General features: G+C 46.1%; 2 protein-coding genes across 7 annotated transcripts in view; both read right to left on the reverse strand.

The window, feature by feature from the left end:
- Window positions 1-376: 376 nt before the first annotated feature.
- LOC133135264 (NACHT, LRR and PYD domains-containing protein 3-like) lies at window positions 377-6,563 on the reverse strand. 6 transcript variants are annotated; one of them, XM_061252144.1, is made up of 6 exons: window positions 6,067-6,563; window positions 3,029-4,751; window positions 2,792-2,875; window positions 2,441-2,524; window positions 1,647-1,724; window positions 377-1,445 (listed from the first exon to the last, which is right to left on the reverse strand). In XM_061252144.1, exons 1-6 carry the CDS (start codon window positions 6,383-6,385, stop codon window positions 1,127-1,129), a joined length of 2,607 nt encoding a protein of 868 aa, XP_061108128.1. In that variant the 5' UTR covers window positions 6,386-6,563; the 3' UTR covers window positions 377-1,126. The 6 variants fall into 6 exon arrangements, 1 of the variants encoding a protein (XP_061108128.1); XR_009709375.1 differs by having other exon boundaries at window positions 1,385-1,445; window positions 1,647-2,269; window positions 2,788-2,875; XR_009709372.1 differs by lacking the exon at window positions 377-1,445 and adding an exon at window positions 2,192-2,269 and having other exon boundaries at window positions 1,671-1,724.
- An 854-nt stretch (window positions 6,564-7,417) lies between these two features.
- Window positions 7,418-24,948, reverse strand: part of LOC133135261 (ADAMTS-like protein 1) — a 139,473-nt gene continuing 121,942 nt past the window's right edge. The window contains exons 18-28 of the mRNA XM_061252136.1: window positions 21,938-22,117; window positions 20,176-20,329; window positions 18,746-19,775; window positions 18,440-18,567; window positions 17,731-17,865; window positions 17,134-17,346; window positions 14,780-14,903; window positions 13,583-13,769; window positions 11,619-11,728; window positions 10,973-11,193; window positions 7,418-9,782 (exon numbers count right to left, since the gene is read on the reverse strand). Coding sequence (XP_061108120.1) covers window positions 9,676-9,782; window positions 10,973-11,193; window positions 11,619-11,728; window positions 13,583-13,769; window positions 14,780-14,903; window positions 17,134-17,346; window positions 17,731-17,865; window positions 18,440-18,567; window positions 18,746-19,775; window positions 20,176-20,329; window positions 21,938-22,117 — 2,589 coding nt within the window. The 3' untranslated portion in view covers window positions 7,418-9,675. The remainder of the gene's footprint in view (window positions 9,783-10,972; window positions 11,194-11,618; window positions 11,729-13,582; window positions 13,770-14,779; window positions 14,904-17,133; window positions 17,347-17,730; window positions 17,866-18,439; window positions 18,568-18,745; window positions 19,776-20,175; window positions 20,330-21,937; window positions 22,118-24,948) is intronic.

Consider the following 24,948-nt stretch of genomic DNA (forward strand, 5'->3'; position numbering starts at 1 on the left):
TACCGCCATCTAGTGCTTTTTCTGGACCACCCTGGATGATTTGATATTTTCTTCATAATGCAAAACCTGGGTATGGAAAGGTACATCTATATTTTTTGTAAAGTGTTTTATTTTATTTTATTCAGAATGACATTTTATTTCGTCATTCTGAATAATTTATGACAGAAATGAATGTCAATTTCACGTAAAATAGAATACATACTGCTATTCACAGTATACAGTATGTAAATATGACAAAAGTGGGTTGAAATGAAGGAAGACAAAAATCTACACAAAGATTTTTATTGTCCATATGGCAATACAAATACAATACAATAGCCCTCTTTCATTTAAAATAAATATTGCTGCCTGAGATATAAAAAAAATGTTTTAGTGTGACTTTTCGGTTATTTTTTAAGTATATTTTTGACACCAATAATGTATTGTATTTCCCACTTTCACATGCAAAAGGTGGAGAAACAGTTGAGACCTTGATAGTAGTATTTACATGTTCATCGATTAAATAAATTTCTTTACAAAATTATTATTACTAATGTGCACACAATGTTGCAGTTATTTTTTCATACATTTCTCTTCTACCAGTGCCACAGTAAGTAACACACATACTTAAAAAAAAAAAAATCAGATTTTTCCCTTTTTCTCCCAATTTGGGAGCCAATTGTGTCCCGTCTGATCCAATTAGAGTTAGTATTAGATACACCGCCCACACCCCGTTCCTCAGCGGCCCGAAAGAGAGCGACACGCCTTCTTCAAGTCGTCTCGTCTCATGCCCGTGACCATGATCCCGAGGCGCCTGAGGTGCTTTATTGTGCGGCGATCTACTTACCCTGCCAAGTCCCTCCCTCTGGAGCAGCAAGCCAATTATGCTGCTCCACATGAGCCGGCCAAACTTGGCTTTTTGGCAGGACCGGGAATCGAACCCCGGTCCCCGGTGTGCAACTGCAGCGAACTGCAACCGCAAGTCCGCTGCGTCTTAGCCTGTTGCGATGAGATGCAGCGGAACAGCGGTATACTGAACAGCTGTGAATTCTCATATTCTGAAAGACGCACCATATCAGGGCCTAGATCTGCGACAAATTGTCCCAGTTGTCCCCGTATCTGTGGCCCTGGTACTGAAGACGGAAAATCACACAGTCAAGATGTCCAGAAACTTCACCAGTTTTCGCCGTATGTCATCCTCACTGCACACGTCGATCCTGGTCCTGATCATCTCTGTCAGTTTACTGTAAAATGTCTCCACCCAGCCGATTTCCATGCAGTAAATGGAAATGTTGCAGACCTTGTTCAGAAAAGTCACCAGCTTCTCATTGTTGCTGACCTCGCACCGTTGAAGGACCCAGTCGCCCCAGCCTATCCACGTGTCGTCGTTTGAGAAGTCTGCGATGACGCACTCTCTGTTGTTGAGTTTTTCAGCCTCCTCCTCACTTACATTGTTCCAAATGACACTGTGTGGGGAAAAAAAGACTGGATGAACATGTGTGGGGGGTGTATGGGGGTGGGTGGTCTAATGTATGTTGATGGTGTGTTGTGTGTGAGGAAATGATTAATTGTCCATAATATACAGCTTACATTAGAGTATGGGCAGGTGAATGGCTGGGGAGCATGCTATCTGCATGCAGCATGGGTAGGTATTAAGGTGTACTCACATTATTTTACGCACAGAAAACGGAATGAAATCAGCCACTGCTGACAGGCCTCGGAAGGTAATGTTGTTTCCCTCAAGCCTGCAAAAATATAATGATGGTGGAAAATGCATAGATCGAAGCTTTGAATTTGGGGCTGCATCTGCAAACTTAAATTCACTGTTGGTAATTTTGTCATCTCTAAATCTGTTGAAGCACAATTCTAACGTCATGGGAACAACTTAACAATTGTTTGAGTTTGTCAGGGAAGCGAGGATTAGGTAAAATGTTCTTAAAACAGCAATTTATGAATTCGGCAGCTTTAACTGTCAACTCCCTTGTTTTAATGTCCGGCGCTCTGAATACCGAACACAAGAGTATCAACAGTTAAAACGCCTCACTTAACCAACATGTAAAATATACTGATTCGATTTAATTAGGTAATTATTATACAAAATATCAACTATCAATGAAAAATAGGCAAATTCTTTGATAGGCAGAGCAACCTGTTGGATCAACCTTTATCAAAAGGCATAACTTGCAACCATTTAGACAAATGGCCGACCTACCTGTTTCTTATCTCTAGACCACTTTGGTCTTTTGAAGTTCCCTATTGCCCAATGGTAGTTCCTCGTGGCTAGTGTGGGCTGAAATGGTGCAAGACCAAGAGGGCAATGTCCTTTTCACATTTTAGCCACATATGATGAACTATGATGAACTGGGTAAAAAGGTACTTTCTGAAGCACATGTTTTTCACAAGACACATTACTCATTTATTAGAAGTTAGTGTAAATCTTAAAAGCAACAGATTTACTCACCATAGCCCCTGCAGTACTTCATTTGTTCTTAAGCCTTCAGCTAGAACCAAAAACTCCTCATCACCAATGTTTGTCCATCCTAGACTGATAAATGCAATAATTAACATTACTCCAGAACATTAGTATACAATTGATGAATATAATTAATAATCAAGCCTTGCTTGGAAATTATGTAAATGTAACAAATGAAATGTAGACAAAAAGTAATCTTTTAAATCATTTTAAACCATTGCAATTAGAAAACTAACATTTATGGAATTGACAAGGGAAAGGGCATAAGAAACAGAAAATGCTTAACAACAAAGGCAGTAAACTAATGTTTAGTGAGTTTGTGTATTAACACATACCTACCCAAGTTGCACCATATTACGGGTGGACTGTAGTACTTCAGCCAAAATCTGCATTGCTTCAGTGTCGAGATTGTTCTCTCCAAGCCTGAAATGTAAAGAGTACTGATTATGCTGCCTCTTATCTGTCAACTTATTTTAAAGAGAAAAATCTAAATTGTATTGTTATTCCAAGAATCCAACATTATTGTCTTATCCTCTCCATTAGTGTCTGATCATGCTCTTGTCACTGTGAACTCACCATAGTTTCTGACACCTGAACAGGTAGGGCTTTAGATCCATCAGAGACTTGGTGCTTACGTTGGTTCCAGTCAGGTCCAGCTCGTGAATATCCCCACACTTTAGGTTAAGAAAGTACTTGATCACTCCGTAGTCCATGGGGGCCAGGTTGTCATCGCTGACGTTAATGCGCAGACTTGTGGGGTTGAGCTCCAGGGCCAGGGAGACGTCCTGCTGTTCAAAGAAGCAGTGCAGGTGGTTCAGAATGAACGCCCCGTTTTCACACAGGCTCCGGATGTCTCCGAGCAGCCAGGGCAGGTAGGAGTCCGCTTTGCGGCTCCTCCCCATCCTCACGTGCCGGGAGAGCAGTTGCTGGTTCCGCTCGGAGAGGAGGCCGGAGAGAAAGCGCCGGAACAGGTCCAGATACCCCGTGCTCACCTCTCGCCCGAGGACCACCTCGCTCTCCAGGATGTCTGGGGAAGGGTGGTCCTCCAGCACGTAGTACAGGGCGGCAAAAAACTCCTGGATGGTGAAGTGCGTGAAGGAGTACACGTCCTCACTGCAGCCTGGCTCTTGGACTGTGGTCTTGTCGAGGAAGGTGCTGACGAGGTTGTTGCCAGCCAGCTGCCGCACATCAGGGGAGCAGCTGTAGAACAGGGTATCATGGGCCAGTAGCTTCTGGTAGGCCAGTCGGCCTAGGTTGAGCACGGTATCCGATAGCTGTTCCAGGCATTCCTCTTCGTTACCGAGGTCATGCGGAGATCCTGCTCTGTTTTGAGTGTGGGACCTGAGCAATGCCACCAGGTAGTGTGTGTAGATATCGGTCATGGTCTTGGGGCTCTTGGTTGAGAAGCCGTCACTGTCCCTCAGAATGCTGCACACGATGTAGCAGAAGCCGGGTATGAAGCACAAGGTCAACATCAACTCGTTGGCCCTGACCACCTCGAACATCCTGAGTGCCAGGCCTTCATCCTGGAAGTACTTGATGAAGAAATCCTTGATTTCAGCCATAGAGAAGCCAGTGATGAGGGCAAAACAGTCAATGCAGCCAATAGGGATGTAGCCGATGGCTGTTGGTCTGCTGGTGAGGAGCACAGAGGCCTCTGGAAGGAGCTCCCCTCGCATTAGACTGCTGACGATCTGCACTACCTCTCCCTCCTCATCCTCTTCTGTCACAAATTCCTCCGTATCGCACGCCCTGTAGTGTTTAAACTCATCAAACCCGTCCAGCACAATCAGCAGCTTCTCATAGTTGGCAAATACGCTGTCCAAGTCTTTAGCTAGGTGCCGATTCTTGCGTAGAACCAGTTCTCTGAGGCTTACGGGTTTGGTGATCAAGTTCAGGTCCCTGAAGGTCAGGTGGATGACAAAGTCAAAGTTGAAATATCCCTGGTTGTTTCCAAAGTCGCACAGGATTTTCTGGACCAAGACTGTTTTGCCAATGCCGGCCACTCCCGTAACTAGGATCTTTTTTGCCGCTTGACTGTGAGTCAAATCTGAAAACAACTGCTGCGGTTTGATCACCCTCTGCTCCTGTGCTTTCTGCTGTAGTGAAATTCGCTGCTGCCCGAAGGCCAGAATCTCATGCTTTTTCACTTCAAGGCTGCAATGTCCCTTCACAAGCAAGAGGTTGACATAATGTTCAGAGAAGAGGATTTTCTCTCCGTGTCGAGTGTTATAGAAGAGCATACACTCACTCCTGCGTTTCAGAGTCTGTTTGTGCTTTTCAATCACTTTACGGTAGCCTGGAAAAAAAATAGAAAATGTTGAGTGCATTATTATTTACGTTAATTTGATGAAGACAAATGGAACAAATGCTTTGTGCCCTGCAACATTTTATACATTGTTTTCTATTGTTTACAGTACATGATTTAATATTATTTAGAAGTCACCCTTCTATGACAGTGACAGTTGTATTCATAATTAACATGCATATGATGGGTTCTTCATTAACTTATTTTCACTGTAGTTTATGGTTTATATGGTTACCTATTTATATAGACTGACATCGACTGAGGGAAACAGGTCAGATTGGCTTGTTTTCCCTCAGGTGAGTTACTGAAACGTGCACTTGAAAGAATAACATGATTTTTTAGGAAGCTCTTTGATTCAAAGATACCATTTCCTATATCCAGATTGTAGGTTACATGTGACCGATGGCACGGAGCAGGCCTTTAGGTGCCAGGGCGGTTAGTTACAACCTTAGTCACCAAGGAGATGTGTGTGTGTGATACAGGCTTCTTTCCTTGTTTCCTTTTCCCTTCCGCCCGGAGCTCTTAAACCGCTCCGACCGGACCTTCCTTCCCCCGGGTCATGCCCTCGCTTCCACTCATAATGCAGCGACAGATTCATCCCCCCCAACCCACAGAACTGCATGCTTTACATCACCCACAATGTGGACTTTCTTGTTTATCTGCTGTATTTATATCTCAACTGTTTTCATCTCAACCTTTCTTCCCAAGGAGTTTTTCTTGCCATTGTTTGGGTTTGTCTCTCCACTCGGGAGTTTTTAGAGCTGGTATTTCTCCTTTTGTTATTTCCTATTACTCTGCCTTTGGGGTACTATACAAATAAAATTGAATTTAATTGAGTGACTAACTTCTAATTATTTTACCATATGTGAGCAGAATATTGTTTTATTATACTTTGTAATTCACTGTTAGCTTGTCAAACTCTGATCTGTTGATATGATTTGATTGACTTTTTCTTTTTGACTGAAGTTTTCTTTTTTATGTTTGTTTTCATGAGCAAATACAGTGACCAAGCTTGTATCACCTCAGGGATCTGGTGTATAATAACACCACCACCTTGTGAAAATCATCTGCTGTCATCTCTACACAATGTAGAAAAGGCTGCTACCACTGTCAGTCATACAGGTACATTCTATAGTATTCTACTTTTATAAAAGCAGAGTCATAAAACCAACCAATAGATTTTAAGCAGTTACATGATGGCAAAACTTGACAGAGGCACCACAACAGATGCATGCAGTCTATTTATTAATCCAAAAATTATTTCCATGTCAGTAGAAGGGACAGAGAAATTCCTGGCTTCCCTTACCGGCCGACTGCGCCTGGCGAACGGGCTCTCTCCCTGCCTCCTGCAGACGCCTGTACAGGGAGAGGAACGAGCTAGCGGCCTCCTCCCCCTTACAGTCCAGGATGTCCAGAACCTTCCGCACTCTGGCGCGGGGTCCCGGCTGGCAGAGCACATCCTCGCGGTCGTCCCGGGTGAAGACGTCCCGGAGGAGCAGCTGTTCAACGAGGGAGCCGATGTGATCCTCCAGCTGGTCCACCAGGCACACCCGGAGCTCTCTCAGGGACCTGCAGGTGGAGCCCTCCGGATCGGGTAGCGATACGGCGAGGGGACCTGCAGCCATTAATTAGACCAAATGCAGGTTAAAGTGATCTGGAGAGGCTTCCTCGGCGTAGTTCATTCTCACATGGGCCAGACTGCGGTGCCGCTTCTGTTTCTTTCCGTATGAAATTCCCCAGAAAAGAACGTCTTCGCACTCGCAGAGAGCTGTGAAGAGTTGCGTAACACAACTGCTGCGAGTGGGTTTTGACAATGTGTTTGGCAGCCGTCTTGTCTGGGGAAGCAGCTCAGATGAAAGAAAAGGGGCTGGCTGGCTGAGGAGAAAGAGGTGGAACTAATTTAAGCCTGTCTTTCTTGTTTCTCTCCCGTCCTGTTCTGGTATTTTAGGAATTAGGGCGCTGAGCAACAAAGCTGCAACAGGCAATCTATTGTTATTGTAGACTTCCATATTATTGTTATCATTTGCATAAAAAAAAAACCCACCCTATTGTTTTTGTTCTGTTTTGTTCCCTTTTTCTATAGGTTATTAGATCATATGCAGCTCCTGTTTATGTCCCTGCACTATGCAATTACACCCAGTGGGCCTTCCAGACAAGTCCCCCCCACTGCCTTCCCCAGTGGGCCCTCCAGACAAGGGGCACCCCCACAACCCCCCCCCCCCCCCGTGGGCCCTCCAGACAAGGGCCCCCCCCCACTGCCTTCCCCAGTGGGCCCTCCAGACAAGGGCCCCCCCCCACTGCCTTCCCCAGTGGGCCCTCCAGACAAGGGGCACCCCCACAACCCCCCCCCCCCCCGTGGGCCCTCCAGACGCGGGTCTCTGGCTGTTGCCTGTTGCTGTGTGTCCTCCGGGGCGAGGAGACTTCATCCAGACGGAGAGCCCCCCAGCCCAGAGGTCCCCAGCTGCAGCCCCTCCTAAGCTCTGTCCCTGGCCACCAGCCACAGTAGTGGGCCCTCTGGACAAGGAGCCCCTGCAGCCTGTATACTGAGTGTATACAGTGTCATTTGTATATAGCATTGTGTTTGTCACAATACTTTATCCCTGCAAAGCTTGCCAAATGCAACGGTGCCATGAAAAGGTACAAAAAAAAAGAGATAGTTTGAAAGGAATGTAAATCTTTTTTATTATCTGCAGAATGACCAGGCTTGGTACAGTATATCTGAACATAGCAAGTCCGCAATATAAGCCTGCGTTACACATGCACTGTACTGACAGCAACTACTACATGCCTGAACGAAACCGGAAATGTTCATGTACAGCAGAACTACGTAACAAATCTCTTTCATTTACAAAAACAATTGCACTTGCACAAAATCTGACATTGTAATAAATATAACCAATATAGATACAACAAACAAAAAAGCTCTAGTAAAAAAAATCATCAAATATTTACAGAACTTGTTAACTTGACAATATTCCCTGACTACCCATTTGATTTACACTCCAACTTAATGCCTGGGGCAAGTTTTAATGACATGAGTTACACTATGTAAACCACCGTGTTTTATATTTAATTCCAAAAAAAAAATAAAAACATTAGCAAAATAAAAAGCTCTGTGCATACTGCATTGAATACAGTATAGTATGTATACATGGGTAAAATCATGGAATTTTGGTGACTGAATATATTTCAATCAAGTCACATTTCAATTGAGCTCATCAGTGACTAATTAGGCACACTGAAAAACACTCACTCAAATCGAAAATCTGAAGTCACAGGACACAGGCCATTTTCAATATGAAAATGAGGATACTGAAATGCATAACCTTCTATAAGGAAATGAGAATTTTATTTCGTCATAATTTCTGCATCGTATTACGCATTGCTATGGTGACATGCTGCCCATTTCGGCAAAAGGGGAGAAGGAGGGGCACCTAAAGATGAGTTTGAGCAGTGACTAAAATACTCCAGTTTTTAAAAAGATAGAAAATATTAATTCCTTCCCCTGTGTGCTGTCTTAGTCATACGCTGAAACACGAAACGGGATTCATAATACCAATTTGTATCTCATGTCACTGTATGGTATTACATTATTACTGTAGCATCTTGGACATTAAACATACAGTATAGTGCAATGACAGACTCACCATCAACTTTTTCAATGTTTGATTGTGTTAGTAGTAGTAAGGAAACCACTGAGTTTTACAGCTAATTGGTACGGTGGTAATTGGTGGAAGCAAACATCTGTACCCAGGACTTGAATTTCACATTCCTGCTCTAAAATATATTGTGTTTTGATCAACACGTCTAGAGTTCTGCAGGCCACGTCTTCTACAATGTTATACTGACAAAAAATAGTTTATTGCTTGAAATTACCAAACAGGGAAACATTTTATAATAATGATAATCACAATTGTACAGTAGTAATGATATGCAAATACAAAAAATGGTTTATGATGCTTATGATTATTGTAGGCCAGGACATGGATTCTGGAAAATTCTTAATAAAATATGTGGCCGCTCTATGGACTCCACCCACTGCTGGTCATGACCTCAGTCCATCTCTGCTGAGATAGGGGCACAAACAGACTGACGTGAGGTACCAAGGGTTTCTCATGGACGTGTGGACCGGACAGCCTTCTTGCGTTCTGTGCAGCCACTCTAGCCACAGTGCTCCTGGACCTGTGCAAACCAGCCGTAGCATCATATTAAGGCCATTTGGTACCAATAAATTTAAATGAAATTCACAATAAACTCTACAGGTAACGTGAGTCGCAGTCCAGACTTCCCTGTCACATCTATAATTATACACTCTACACATGAGTCACCAGAAATAGAGAAATGGAGAAGTGACCTTCGATGCTGTGCCTTTGACAGGGGAAACAATGGGCAGCTGAAGTAGTCCTGTAACGGTTGTGCACGCTGCATGTTCCAAACCACAATTCTGTATGTGAGAGGGAACTCTGCCCACCTCCACCACATGACAAATATACAGAAAACACAGGAAAAGTCTGACCAGGGGGATTTTCTTTGTAAATGTAAAAAAAAAAGAACACCAAATTAACTTGACATTCAAGGCCTGAAGGTCTGTTCAGTATGTGCTTTTCCTCCTGGGAGTTTACACTGTGAGATCCAGCAGGTGCTGTGGGACAAAACCACAGCCACAGGTGCAAAAGTCTTTCCTGGTTGCAGACACGCTGAGTGCAGTTCCGACAAGCCTCTCGTTGCTGTATGATCCACCAGAATGGTAACAAAATATAAATAACACAATCAAATGGAAGCCTTCATTGGTGTCAAATTCATTTTTAGGTCTCTTGTTTTTTTATTTGTCCAGACCAAGTGATGGTGTTTTGCAGTCAGGCTGGTGAGTGGATCAGTCACAGCGCCCCCTGGGGACGTGGAGGAGGGGGTGACCTCAGCTGCTCCGGCAAGACTCGCAGCACCGAGTTTTGAATTGGGCCATTGAGCAGAGTTCCAGCTGCCGCACCTTCTCACAGTACCTGGTGCTGTCTCTGCACTCCTCTGTGAACAAACACACATACACGCATACACACACACACACACACACACACATGCGCATGCATGCACACAAACACACACGCATGCATGCACATATACACATACACACATACAAACCATATTGTTAATGAGGCCTTTCAACCCAATGCAGTGCTAAGTGCTTTCTTACCTGTGTGAGCGAGTGCTGTGTTATGTACAGGGCAGTCTGTAAGTATTTGGACAGTGGTGGACATTGGATTTCAAATGAAACAATGAATATGAGGTTAAAGTGCAGAACGTCACCTTTAATTTGAGGGCATTTACATCCATATTGGGTGATCCAAATAGAAATGACATCCCTTTCAATACATAGTGCCCCCATTTTAGGTGACCAGAAGTAATTGGACAGGTGGCTTCTCAGCGGTTTCTGGTAAGTAAGGTGTATTTAATCGCTTCCTAATGGCAGGTACAAGAAAGCTTTCAGTATCTACATTACATTACATTACAATATTGGCAATTGGCAGACGCTCTTATCCAGAGTGACTACAGTTGATTAGACTAAGCAGGAGACAATCCTCCCCTGGAGCAATGTAGGGTTAAGGGCCTTGCTCAAGGGCGATGTAGATCTTATTGTTTGTTAACATGAGGATCAGCGTTGTGCCAATGACAATTCAAGGAAGACAAATAAGAAGAAAACGGAGACATAGGCCAAAAATAGGCTCACCAAAATGAATTGTTTGGAACAGTCTGCACTTTAACCTCATACTAATCGTTTAATTTCAAATCCAATGTGCTGGTGTACAGAGCCAAAAGGACAGAAAATACTTATGGGCTACACGGTATGACCTGTATGGTCAGCACTTCGTTGTACGTCGCTCTGGATAAGAGCGTCTGCTCAATGCCTTGTAATGTAATGTAATGGAATGTATGGAATATGCTAATCACGGTGTGCTATCAGCATGAAGACGCGCACAGAGTTACAGTGCGTTCCTGCCGTTCTCTGTACTAGCGATGTGTCAGTACACTAGGACTCGGGACCGTACTGTCCTCACGGGTCCTCTGCACACTCGTTCCAGTGTTTGATCTGCACTTCGTTGTACGTCGCTCTGGACTGCCTCGTAAAGTAATGCGATGTAATATTAGTGTATTACTAATACTATTAGGGAGAACGGTCTCCCTGCGGGTGGGAATCTGTGGGTGTGGTGGAGCCTCACCCCGGGCACAGGGCTGGATGTTGCAGCGCTGCCAGGTGGAGGGACGCGTCCTCCAGGCGCAGTTCGCCTCCCGGGCGCTCCTCCCGCTGCGCTGGTGGACGCAGGGCACGCGCCGGGCCTGGAAGCCGTGGCTGCCGCAGGTGGAGGTGCACTGAGTCCAGGGTCCCGGCCGCCACTGCACAGCGCAGGCGTCTGCGGAACAGTTCCGGTAGGAACCCGGCCTGCAGGGAGCGAGCGGGGACACATTTCAGGGCTGCACTCAACACACACACACACACACACACAACCTTGAAAAAAAAAAACACATTTGGTTTTGCCATTGTTTATCCCCAAAAATCTCTCTTTGTGAAATCAGTCACACATGTCTACCAAGCATTCCATGGTGGATAAAGTTTGATAAAGAGATTGTGTAGACTTTCGTACACAGATGTGTGTTGACGACTGTGGCCGTTAGCTAGCATTAGCTAACCATAAGGTGGTGTGCGGCGAACAATAAAATGGCCGCCTATGGGATGACACTGAGAGAACAAAATCATGTCTTGTGATATCAAGAGGTGGAGAGGGTCAGGCAGGAAGTAGTGAGTCTTGTGGCTACAACACAGAAAGCAGGTAGCAGTGGTGGTGGCGGAGGTAGTGCTGGTCTTGCCTGGGCAGAGAGCCGCACTCGGCCTGGTGGACTCTGGTACCGTTCCTGTCCTGGCAGAACATCTGCCTGTGCTGTGTAGCCAGACGGGGTCCCACACAGCGTCCGTTACACTAAGGGAAGAGGGTTGGAAACTGTTAGGAGCTTAAAATACATCCGGTCAGAGTTGCCATCCCCACCCAGTGTCACGTGTCACGCTTGTCACATCGTGTTTCATGTCTAGTAATTGTCTTAGTTATATTATTGTCATGTCACGTATTATGTTAGTCTAGTCTCGCGTTTTAATGTTTTATTTCTTGTTACGTTTCATTTTCATGTCATGCTATGTTTCATGTTTGCCAAATGACTAAAATGTAAATGTTTAGTTCTTGTCACGATTTATTTCTTAGTCTTGCCATGTCACTTTATATAATTTATTCATGTCACAGTTCGCAAATATGTCACGATTTATGTTGTTTCATGTTATGTTGTTCTGTTCATTGTTTAGCATACACTTCTCGTGTCTTTCTGCAAACCTTGCATTCATGCTTTCTCTCTCGCTTTCTGTCACTTCCCTAATTGTTTCAATTTCTCTTGTCTTCTTACTAATCTACTAACTTTAGATCAGGATTGGGTAATACTAACATTATAACCATGTGTTCATGTTTACCTTACGTTTCTTGTGCATGTAATTTACTAATTTACTAACGCTAGGGCAGGATAGGTTTATTACTAACGAGTACTAATTATCTTGTTAACTTGTCAATCCTCCACACCTGATTTCCATTCGCATGCTGCTCTCAAGCTAATTGTCTGCACCAAGCCTGTCTATTGACCAAAGATTATTGACTTCTGTTTTGTTGACCTGGCGGCACGGATGGTGCAGTGGGTAGCACTGCAGCCTCACAGCAAGGAGGTCCTGGGTTCGAATCCCCGTTGGCTGGGGCCTCTCTGTGCGGAGTTTGCATGTTCTCCCCGTGTCATGTTGCATGTTTCCTCCGGGTACTCCGGTTTCCTCCCACAGTCCAAAGACATGCAGGTTAGGCTGATTGGAGAGTCTAAATTGGCCGTAGGTATGAGTGTGTGAGTGAATGCTGTGTGTGCCCTGCGATGGACTGGCGACCTGTCCAGGGTGTATTCCTGCCTTTTGCCCAATGTATGCTGGGATAGGCTCCAGCCCCCCTGCGACCCTGATCAGGATAAGCGGGTTCAGATAATGGATGGATGGATGGATGTTTTGTTGACCACTGCCTGCCTGTACTCTTCCCTGCTGTCTTTGTGCTTTTGCCCCGCGGAGCCGACTTCGGTCTTGACTCTTGCACCTTCGACTCCGGGCCTGCCTACCGTCCGTCTGCACTACTGCCCCGCCGACAGTTTTCCTGGTTACTGGACTTTTTGCATGGTTCACTGATTTTGAGACTGCCTCCTCCCTTGGTACTGTACTTTGGTTTTGGCTGGAATTTATGTGTATGAACTTTGCTTGTTTTTTCGACTATGCTCACTGGACATTCCCTGAAAAAAGCCCTGACTGGACTTTATTACTTCTCTGTCTGAGTCGTGCATCTTGGGTCCAACCCCTAAGCACCCGTCTCACCCAGTTCCTTCTTTGTTATTGTGAAAGAAGGTACTTGAAATGGGACTCCCCATCTGTTTGTAATTACAGCAGTTTACTCTTAAAACTGAATGATATCCCTGAGTTTGGGGCGATGTCCCTGAGTTTGGGGTTTGGAGTGGTGGGCGTGAGTTTGGGGCGATGTCCCTGAGTTTGGGGTTTGGAGTGGTGGGCCTGAGTTTGGGGTGATGTCCAATGTGTTTGTGGTTTGGAGTGGTGGGCCTGAGTTTGGGTTTTGGAGAGATGTCCCTGAGTTTGGGGTGATCTCTAATGTGTTTGGGGTTTGGAGTGGTGGGCCTGAGTTTGGGTGATAGTCCCTGAGTTTGGGGTGATAGTCCCTGAGTGCGCTCAGCAGGTGAGATGCTCCTGCGCTCACCTGGCCCCAGGCAGACGCAGCCCACTCCACACAGGGCATGGCGTTACACAGCTGGGTGTCTGGGGGCTTCCTCCCTGCCCCGACACAGCTGTCCTCCTCCTGGGACCCCTGCTGGCAGTACACCCGGCGCACCTGCACACCTCCTCCACAGTTGACGGAGCAAGGAGACCAGGCGGAGGCCTGCCACCTACGCCAGGGAGAGAGGAGCTTTAGGACTGATGTTAGGACACCAGGAAGTGCATGCACATACAAACACACCGACAGGCATGTATATACACACACACGCATATGTACACACTCAAACTTACACCAACACACACATGTATGCACATCCAAAATAGATGGAACTACCATGCATGATGAAAACTGAACATAAATGTTATTTACTAGAGAACAAATTCTTAAGAATTTGTGTTTGACAGTGTGTGGTGTACTGCATTAAAAAAGCAAACTTGAGCTCCAGGTCAAACTGCAGTATGGCAAATTAATCAATCTACAATGAAGGGCTCCCATAGGAAATCAGTTCATTCTGGCATGAGGCTTACAAAAGCCTCCAGGTACTGGCACCGGATATCATACAGAAGCCTCATCTGAGAGAAACTCAGTTATACAGTCATAAAACTTCTGTCCTTTCTGCTATTCTAGGGATCAGCTCATCAGAGTACACCTGCTCTCATTTACTGAGATATTTCCTGTTTGGATCATTAGGTTAACTTCTCCATTTGCTACTACTGTCTTGAGTTTGGTTATAACTAGTGAATACAAGAAAAATTTATTCTCACAAATTATGAAAAACTTTTATTCAAAGATAATTCTTTTACATTTATGAAATCATCGATATTCTCATTTTCTGTGCTGCTTCTGATCCCGAGGTGCAACTCCACAAATGGCCACTATGTGGAGCTGCAGCGCAACAATGAATAAATATAAAGACCCAAAGCAAACAGGGGGTAAAAATAAGTCAAAAATAATCCTGATCTTTCCACATAATAATTCCAGATATTTGATCCGATCTTCTCAAAATATGTGCATATTTGTTGAGTTTGTACAATTGGATCACACACTGAATTCTCAAGATGCTTTTCAGTGCGAGACAACAATAAATATTTATTTTATGCTCAGTGAAATGCAGAAGATACAGCAGATGGGTCTTTGCTGACGTGCAGCATTCTGACGCATGCAGTAACGCAATGATACCTGGGGGGGCAGTGTTGTCCTTGGCAGGCCGCTGTCCTCTGTGTGGTGTTCTTCTTGTCTCGGCACAGTGAGTGGTTCCCCTCAACACCGTCTACCAGACACTTCAATCCCGGCGCCTTGACCCCTGTGACCACACGCAGTATGACATAATCACTTAGCATACTGCAGTACTATCTTACTGGTAATGTTCCATTACCAGTTCCATTCCACTTCAATTAATACCTTAATCCATCCATCCATTATCTGAACCCGCTTATCCTGAACAGGGTTGCAGGGGGGCTGGAGCCTATCCCAGCATACATTGGGCGAAAGACAGGAATACACCCTAGACAGGTCGCCAGTCCATCGCAGGGCACACACACCATTCACTCACACACTCATACCTACGGGCAATTTAGACTCTCCAATCAGCCTAACCTGCATGTCTTTGGACTGTGGGAGGAAACCGGAGTACCCGGAGGAAACCCACGCAGACACGGGGAGAACATGCAAACTCCGCACAGAGAGGCCCCGGCCGACGGGGATTCGAACCCAGGACCTCCTTGCTGTGAGGCTGCAGTGCTACCCACTGCACCATCCGTGCCGCCGATACCTTAATAATGCATACAATTTATGATGCCAGAAATTCTGGTGATGGTTATTAGCAGTGATATTCTTTGGACATAGTAGGAACCAGGATTCCCCCTGGTAACAGTTGAAAAACGCGGGCTTGGGAAAGTTTCAACACCTTTTGACACTTATCTACTCACTTGAGATTATGCGAGCGTGCGCACACCCGTGATTCTCTCTGAGACGGGACTACAGCCACGCTTTGTTCACTCACAGTAGGGTCATGACTTGCGAATAATCACATTTGCAGCGCGTTCTGGCCGGAGCAGTCAAACAGCATCACGGCATAGCCTCCCTGTGACTACCCTTTCAGTGTAGTCTATGCTAAATCTAAACTGTTATTGCTGGACCGCAACTGGTCCAAGGCAGAGACACGTTGAGGAAAACATGTAGCTCACCCTACTACAAAGCTTATACAGCACATTGGTTCTGGGAAAGACGATATTTTAGAGTTGTTATACATGCCTGATTTGATTCCTGACCTTTAGGAATGCTACATTTGGGGTGCCTGAGGTATAAGGCTGGCCAGTTGTATGTGGGCCTTCTGATACAGGCATAAGCAGTAAGCTTCACAATAGTGCTTGGACTGCAGACTATGGATTGCAGATGGGGTGGAATGACTGCCATTCAGTGTAGTGTAATTTATTGCTATATGAAACAAATAACCCTACAGCAAGTTTAATAAAGGTTTTTATTTCACAGCATAAAAATAGTGGCTTGGGTTATTTGACTTTTGTCCATGTTGGTGTACAGTGTTTTATTTTGCATTGAAGGATACATTTATAATGCAATACCTGTGCGTTAGAATGTGTGTTATTGTCAATGTTTAAACAATGTGTGAATTGCTTTTCTGGCGGACATAGACTGGCCAATGGAATTTTGGACACACAGGGTTAGAATATTGCCTCACCCTGCACAAATATAATAAGTGTTTCAACACTTCAGCTCAGAACAAATGAAACAAAGGAAAGTTCTAGAAAAATAGAGAAAATACCACAGGGAGACAGGCAAGAGATTCTCGTCATTTTTGGCTGCAATGGAGAATGGAAAGAAAGCCCTTTCAGCCTGGATAAACTAAAAATTAATGAATAAGCTGCAACTCTATTTTAGCTCCTTCTATTTTATTGTAATATTGATTAATACTAATAGGATGCATAATACTCAATAGAAGTATTGATAGGAAAATATTTTGTGTAAAAGTACGTAAAGTAATTATACCGTTAGTATTTGTGCATTTAAAATCTAATTTCCTTCCCTAGAGCAGGGGTCCCCAATTGTGTGCCATGGAGAGCCGAGAGTATGCAGGTTTACATTCCAACCGGTCACTACACCCGCTGTAACACACCTTCAACCAGAGAGGAACTCATTAGTGACATCTGCAGGTGTAGTGACTGGTTTTAATGAAAACCAGCATACTCATCCCACCATGGGTATCCCTGCACTGTCAAATCCACTTTGCTCTAAACATCTTTGTGTGACTGCTTACTCTGTTATGATGCTAGTTACCCTCCTAAGACCCATCAAATGATGTCTGACGAGTTTCTAAAATATCTCATATGATCTCAAGAAACATAGTCTGCTATCCTGAATCCTATACTACAAGGAACATTCAACAAAAGTAAAAGAATATTTCTGAAAGTAATTTCATGTTTTTCACATCCAAGGCACAAAAATGTAAATACTTCTACTGGCCTTGCAAGTTGCTGTAGGCAGAGAGAGAGAGGATTCATGTAAATGTGGCTTGCCTTGTACGTCCAGGACCTTCCTCTGCTGCAGAGCTCCCGCTTTATTCTCTGCACTGCAGCTCACTTCACCCCTCAGGGTTCGGGTGATGTTGGGTAGGTGGAGGGCCTGGTCTCCTGCCAAGAGCTGATGGGGTACTCCTGCCGTCTGGGACAGGGGCTGCCTGTTCAGGAACCAGGACACCTTAGGCGTGGGGTAACCCCTTACAGGGCAGCCTGTATGAGACGCACAGAAAACCTCAATGAAGGTCCACCAGGAGGCATCACCTTAGCTTCAACCTCAATGTACTGGGTGGATGAGATCAAGCAGTGCGCTAGTGAACACTGTTCACTGCCCTTAGACTGTGGAAAAGAACATCGGACAGGTGCGCGCTTGTCACTTGCACGGAACCACTGCTGTTACACCCTAACACAAGGCAGGTGCGGTTTCCTTCCCTTTCCTGACTCTTCATTGCCTCCCTGACTGTTTTTCCCTGTGAACCAGGCTATACATCAATGGAGCCCCCCCTCACTCAAAGCAGCAAATAACACAGAGACTTGACAGTGCTGTCAATGGAGAGGTCAAAGGTCACAAGGAGAGGGGAGGGGAGGGGGACGGACCGATGAGGGCAGTGGTGCCGCTCTGCAGAGTAGTTTTGGTGAAGTTGCCGGTCATCAGCAGGACGTGGACACCAGGTTCTGCTGCATGGGCCAGGGCAGTCCAGAGGGGGTCATCCGGGGAAGGCTCTGGTGGTTCTGAGGTAGGAAGAAAATGGCCCATGAACGGTCACGCTCTATAGAGCCCTCGCGTGTAGACAAATCTATCTGCCGGGGACACTTCTGTGCTGTGGAAATGTGCTGAAACCATTTATCCATGTCAAAGATCAGATTTCAGTGGCCGAGGAGACAAAGATAAATTATGTTTTGCTAGTACGATTTATATCCTGAATGTCATGTCGTTCCTCATGAAGTGTGCCAGAGTGCACTGCAAAATAAATAACTGACAGACATGATGATAATCAAGAGAGTACTGGACAATTTATGTGTTCGTATGTCTGTATGTCAAGATGAAACACTCGGATAAGAGACTAAGACCAATGCGCTGGAAATCTTCTGACAAAGTGGTATTTGTCAGCGGTTACAACATTTCAATAGTCATTCCTGCGAAAGTTTTCCTTGGACCTCGGCCTGCTCTTTGTCTCTCTGGATATCGAGGAGCCTGGCATTGAGAGGCAGTGTGTTTAAAGGTGTTTAGACAAAGTGAAGAGGCAGATGTTTCTGATTGGGATCGAAGCGGGGCGGGATTACAGCGGAGGGGGGGGGCTCAGACCTGCGATCCTGAGCGAGGAAGACAGGGAGGTGGAGCCGGCGCGGTTCCCGGCGGTGCATGTGTACAGCCCCACGTCAGCCTCGCGCGGAGCCAGGATTCTCAGGGAGCCCCCTGGCAGCCTGCCTACCCTGCCACGACACAGAGACAAAGCCCATGAAACCAGGCAAAAACTGGGGAGGGCTGGCTGCACAGGACATGCACAACCTTACAGTACCACAGCTGGCCCTCGACACTGCACCCCACTGGCCAACCGGGGTGGTTTCGGGGATAGCTGTAGGGGAGATGCAACTGGGGATATGCTCTTACCTGCTGCTGTAAACAAGCTCCACCCCATCCTTGGTCCAGGTGATGACAGGCTCTGGGGTGCCCGCCGCCTCACACCTGAGCTCCAAGCTGATGGTCTGTCTCGGCAGGAAGACTGGGGTACCCACTTGGGCCACGATCTCCAAGGGGGACTGCTCCTTGTCCAAGCTCAGTGTTTTCTGCAGGATGGCTGGGGCTCTAGAAAGTTCCCTGTGGGTCCCTGTGGAACCCCCGGACTTGGTGGCGTCTGGGCCGGCTTTGGAGCTTTGGGTGAAGGACTCAGTGGCGGGCCTGCCGGGGTGGAGCAGGGTGGACTCGTTGCTCTCGCCGTGGTTCTTGCTGAGCTCCACCAGCAGCTGGGTGAGGAGCTGGTCACTGTGCAGCGTCTGCTGGTCGCGGGGGTGGAGCGACAGGTTCCTGACAATCTCGTCCAGCCTCCACGTCTCCGTGACCAGCGTCTGGGAGACCCAGGCCTCCCCGGCGCTGTCCTCCTCCAGGGTGGACGCGTTGTTCTCGGCCGAGTCCAGCAGCTCCCTGGAATCTGGGCCCTCCCTGGCGGCCCCCTTCAGCTCCAGAAGGCGCTGGACGATGGCGTCGTACTTGCCGAAGGAGAGCCGCAGGTCCTCCGGAGGGGCCTTCCCCTCGGCCTCCGTCAGCCACAGGCTCCCGTCCGGGACCGGAAGCTTCCGCTTGCTGCCGATGACCTTCAGGACGAGGTTCTCCTGGGCCTGGCCTGCCGCGCAGGCGTACACCCCGGCATGCGAGGCCCGGAGGTGCTGGATTTTGATGTAGCCCAGCGGGGTAACCAGGAGGTGGGGCTGGCTGAGGAGGGCCTTCCCGTCCTTCAGCCACCGGATCTGGCCCTTGCGGAAGCGCCTGACGGGGCAGCGGATGAAGACGGAGGTCCTGGGCAGGAGGTAGGCGTACCCCCCCATAACCAGCTGCAGCTTCTTCTCCTTCCTCCACTGGATGTAGACCTTCCGCTGAGCCAGGATGCTTGGACCCAGTTTAGTGCCTCCTGGCCTGAAATTCTCTGGAACAAGAGAGAGAGAGAGAGAGAGGGGAAAAAAGGGATTTAATTACTATCATACCGCACTTCGGAAGTATAACTCATAGCTCTCTCCTCCACTGTTGCTGGATAGGGGGGTAGGGGCTTAGAAAAGAAACCCCCCCCCCATGCCCACCTTCATCCTCATAGCCAATCAATGACATTCCAATGTGGCTAAGTTATCTCTAAACAAGCTATTCAGACAAAGCTTACCGTAAACCCGAACTGAATGGCATGAAATAAACAATACAATAATACTGAGTATTTAATGTCAATACTGGCAGCTGGGGCGGGCTCACATACACAGAAGACAGATGAAGATGTTTGTACTCGACAGTGTCTCGCCGGGGCAGACTGCAGTACAGGCGAATCAAAGCGCTCTTACTCGTGCAGGCGCCCAGGGAGCACGCCCGGACGGTCACGGGCTGGGGGACGGGGGCACAGGCCTCCTGGGCCAGGGTGCGGTGCTCCCCGTTCTCCTCCTGCTTCCTGCACACCAGCGCCAGTTTCTGGGTCCCCTCTCCGCAGGTGGCTGAGCACTGACAATACAGACACTGGTCACTGAACACCAGTCACACAGAGCTCATAATGCAGACACTGGTCCCTGAACACCAGTCACACAGAGCTCATAATACAGACACTGGTCACTGAACACCATTCACACAGAGCTCATAACACAGACACTGGTCCCTGAACACCAGTCACACAGAGCTCATAATACAGACACTGGTCCCTGAACACCAGTCACACAGAGCTCATAATACAGACACTGGTCACTGAACACCAGTCACACAGAGCTCATAATACAGACACTGGTCACTGAACACCAGTCACACAGAGCTCATAATGCAGACACTGGTCACTGAACACCAGTCACACAGAGCTCATAATACAGACACTGGTCACTGAACACCATTCACACAGAGCTCATAACACAGACACTGGTCCCTGAACACCAGTCACACAGAGCTCATAATACAGACACTGGTCCCTGAACACCAGTCACACAGAGCTCATAATACAGACACTGGTCACTGAACACCAGTCACACAGAGCTCATAATACAGACACTGGTCACTGAACACCAGTCACACAGAGCTCATAATACAGACACTGGTCACTGAACACCAGTCACACAGAGCTCATAATGCAGACACTGGTCACTGAACACCAGTCACACAGAGCTCATAATGCAGACACTGGTCACTGAACACCAGTCACACAGAGCTCATAATGCAGACACTGGTCACTGAACACCAGTCACACAGAGCTCATAATACAGACACTGGTCCCTGAACACCAGTCACACAGAGCTCATAATACAGACACTGGTCACTGAACACCAGTCACACAGAGCTCATAATACAGACACTGGTCACTGAACACCAGTCACACAGAGCTCATAATACAGACACTGGTCCCTGAACACCAGTCACACAGAGCTCATAATACAGACACTGGTCACTGAACACCAGTCACACAGAGCTCATAATACAGACACTGGTCGGTACTGACACACTGAACACCAGTCACACAGAGCTGATAAGACAGACACCGGTCAGTACTGATACACTGTACACCATTCACACAGAGCTCATAACACAGACGCCAGTCAGTAGCACAGTAATGGATACCAGACTGAGGGCTGCAGGCCCTGTTGGTCTCTAGTAAGGACTTACAGCATCTCTGAGAGTTCAGTTCAAACAACTTACATTGATAGGAGTCAAGTTATCTAATAGGAAACATGGGGGAGATCGCCGGGTCTTTAGTTCTCTTCAGCTGAGTAGGTTTTATTATCGTCTGTTTAACCTCATTCAGGGGACATGACCCAGATGAGAAAGTGCATGCATGTTGGCTGGGTTTTTGGTTAAAGGGAACCTCCAATGGAAAAAACATGAAATGAAAATGGCTGGATACCAAGAACAGTCAACAGCACACAAAACGATTGACTTCTGACCAGAGAGCCAGCAATCCCGTTGCGTATTGCTCAGCTGCGTTTTATTTATTTTAAAAGTGAGCCGCAAAAAAAAATATTTTTTAGTCCTGTGGTTCCCTTTAAATATAATAGCTCTGCCCATTAGATGTGTCGGTTGGTTTCTGGCACCAGTCCTATCTCTGGATGAGAACGGGGTGCTTTTTGACCCTACCTGGGACCACTCTGTCGGGACCCATCGAGGGGGACACTCCCTCTTCTCGCAGGGCTGGAGGGTAGGTGGGCTCGGCGAGGGACAGAAGGTGTCGGGCAGCTCCAGGACGCTGCCGTCCGCGAGACGCTGCTTGCAGAGGGCCTCCCTCCGTTTCATGCCGCCTCCACAGCTACGGGAACACTGGGAGGACAGACAACACAAGCCACAGATGATGTCACAGCCAAGGCCTTCAAAGCCGTGTTTCTTCTCCGTGACAAGCTTCGGCACAGTTTCCTTTCTTTGTCAGGTCCAAAACACTACATGACATTACATTATTGGCATTTGGCAGACACTCTTATCCAGAGCGATGTACAGTTGATTAGACTAAGCAGGAGACAATCCTCCCCTGGAGCAATGCAGGATTAAGGGCCCAACAGCTGTGCAGATCTTATTGTGGCTACACCGGGATTAGAACCACCGACCTTGCGTGTCCCAGTCATTTACCTTGACCACTACGCTACAGGCCGCCCACTACCGCCACAATCATACAGTACACCTACAGAACAGTATGGGGTGGCCTGTGGTTAAGGTACATGACTGGGACCCGCAAGGTCGGTGGTTCGATCCCCGGTGTAGCCACAATAAGATCCACACAGCCGTTGGGCCCTTGAGCAAGGCCCTTAACCCTGCATTGCTTCAGGGGAGGACTGTCTCCTGCTTAGTCTAATCAACTGTATGTCGCTCTGGATAAGAGCGTCTGCCAAATCCCATTAATGTAATGTAATGTAGTGTAACACATACAGGATGGCACATAAGCCAGGAAGGACAATCATACCTCTCATGCCAATGAGCTGTACATGCTGTATTTGGTGAAGGAACTATGTTTGTCTCGTCAAAGACTAGACTAAGCAGGAGACAATCCCCCCTGGAGCAATGCGGGGCTAAGGGCCTTGCTCAAGGGCCTAACAGCGGTGTGGATCTTATCGTGGCGACACTGTTGATTGAACCACTGACCGTGTGGGTCCCAGTCATGTACCTTAGCCACTACGCTACAGGCTGCCCCCTATAAAAGTATAATGTGAAATATCACGAGGTTCCACAACAGGTGTTCCTCTCGTCATAGTCCTTGAATATTCCCCACCACACTCCATGTATTTCAGCTGGAAAAACCAGAGAAGGCCTTGCATGTTGAGAAACTATGCCTTTGTGACAGAAGAAATGGAACGGTCACTAAAGTCCCGAGGCTCAATGGTGAAACCATAAATAATGCGTTTTGGCCTCAAATGACTGCATGACAAAATGGCAAACATTTGTCATTCAGGAACTCCAGAAGCAGAGGCTAAAAGTCTTGGTGTAACGTAAGAACCAAACCTCTCGCTGGGAATACTCATAAAAATGATTTCCAAATTAGCCATTTTTAAACCTGTGATAGGTTGCCAAACTAGGAAGCTTACTTTGTCTCCAAGAAACAGAAGAACTTCACAATACGCTCTTTTCCAGACTTGACACAATGACTGACGATGCTTTACAGCTTGGCAATTCTGATGTCAAGCAAATGTCATCCAAAATTCTAATATATGGACCCATATTAATATGGCTAAATCAAAACCTCATTGACAACTTTGGTTCTTCCTTTTAAAAACCTCGTCCTTAAAGGTACAATAGGTAATTTTGGACTTCTAACAGTCAGGAGAGGAATAGCAGCAACAAACACCTTCAAACCACAACACTGTTTATCCTTCCCCCTTCTCTGTAAACGCGCTGACGTTGAAACACCAATGGCTATGGCAATTAGAACCAATTTTCAACCAATGAGATTGAATAATTGTACAGTTATACAATGTTTAGGTAAAGAGTGTCAGGCTGTCAACTGTATATTTTGAAACCCGAATTGAAGGACTATAAACACAGACAGAGGGTGAGTCAACATGTCAGTGAGCCTTTTTCAATGATCGGAAGGGATTTACAATGGTCTTGTAACAACATTTTAACACAAAAATCTTACCTATTGTACCTTAATAATGACATGGCATGGTTACTGCAGCATGCCTTAATGAACCCATTAGTTAAAATAAATCCTTCACCTAGTGGCAACCTAGTCCTTCCCAGATTCTGAAATGTCATAACAGGTCTTAGGCCATCAAAATTCAAAACTCATCAACTAGGTATTTCTCCATATTCAAGTCAATTCAACTTCAGTGGTATAGCATTTTACCCTTTTTTTTCCACTAAAAAAAAAAAAAGTATTAAATCATTAAAAAAAAATTATATTATTCATAAACTATAAATTCAAACAAATTGCAGGCAAATAAAAGTAAACCTAAATATACTGTGTAAACAAAGGTCATATTTTATATAGACCACCCGTGAGAAAACACATGTGCAGGTTGGAAAGTAAATGTTTTCTTAACGTGGGTTTATTAAAATGTCATTAAACAGCCTTAACATTTTCTCTGTTTCCCCATTCAGTGAAATAGTAATAAATTCAAAGTGAATATTTGGATCAATTTTGCAATTCTTGAGGCTTTTATAGAAACATAAATGGAAAAGAATCCAGTCTGACTTTCCTTTAGATTGCATCATGACATCATTCTCTATGCTCAGGTTATCAGCTCATTTATAAATGTAGACCTTTATAAATGTAGACATTGCCCTTGTGAAAAACCATCAATAAAACACATTCTCAAGCTCAAAAAAAGGCTAGTGGCCTGGTGACCAGGAATGAAACACATTGTAAATTTGCAAGCTGCAAATTATTCCTGAATCTGCCCACACTACTCAGTGCTTGAGGAATTCAATTCATGTGGAGATGCTTTATTATAACGGGGATATCTCCATTTGGTGTTCTTATCGTGGATAAAGCTTTTTACTGTGTGCTTTCTCTGATAAATCACCACCAGGGACACGGAGTCGATCAGAGTAAATTAAATTACTATTTCAGCATCTATCTTATTCACATCCTACCCGAGTCCTAACACAAGAACTACTTCAGTCTGTAACTACCCTGCTGTTGAAATCCTACCACAGTCTTA

This window comes from Conger conger, chromosome 8 (genome assembly GCF_963514075.1).
Source record: "Conger conger chromosome 8, fConCon1.1, whole genome shotgun sequence".
Classification (NCBI taxonomy): Eukaryota; Metazoa; Chordata; class Actinopteri; order Anguilliformes; family Congridae; genus Conger; species Conger conger.

Excerpts from the sequence above, each read along its gene's own strand:
- LOC133135264 (XM_061252144.1), bottom strand. The coding sequence starts at position 6,385 with ATGGCTGCAGGTCCCCTCGCCGTATCGCTACCCGATCCGGAGGGCTCC. Across the intron at positions 2,525-2,791 it reads CGTAATATGGTGCAACTTGG|TCTAGGATGGACAAACATTG; the intron begins GTAGGTATGTGT and ends TGCATTTATCAG. Across the intron at positions 1,725-2,440 it reads GAAGTACTGCAGGGGCTATG|GCTTGAGGGAAACAACATTA; the intron begins GTGAGTAAATCT and ends ATATTTTTGCAG.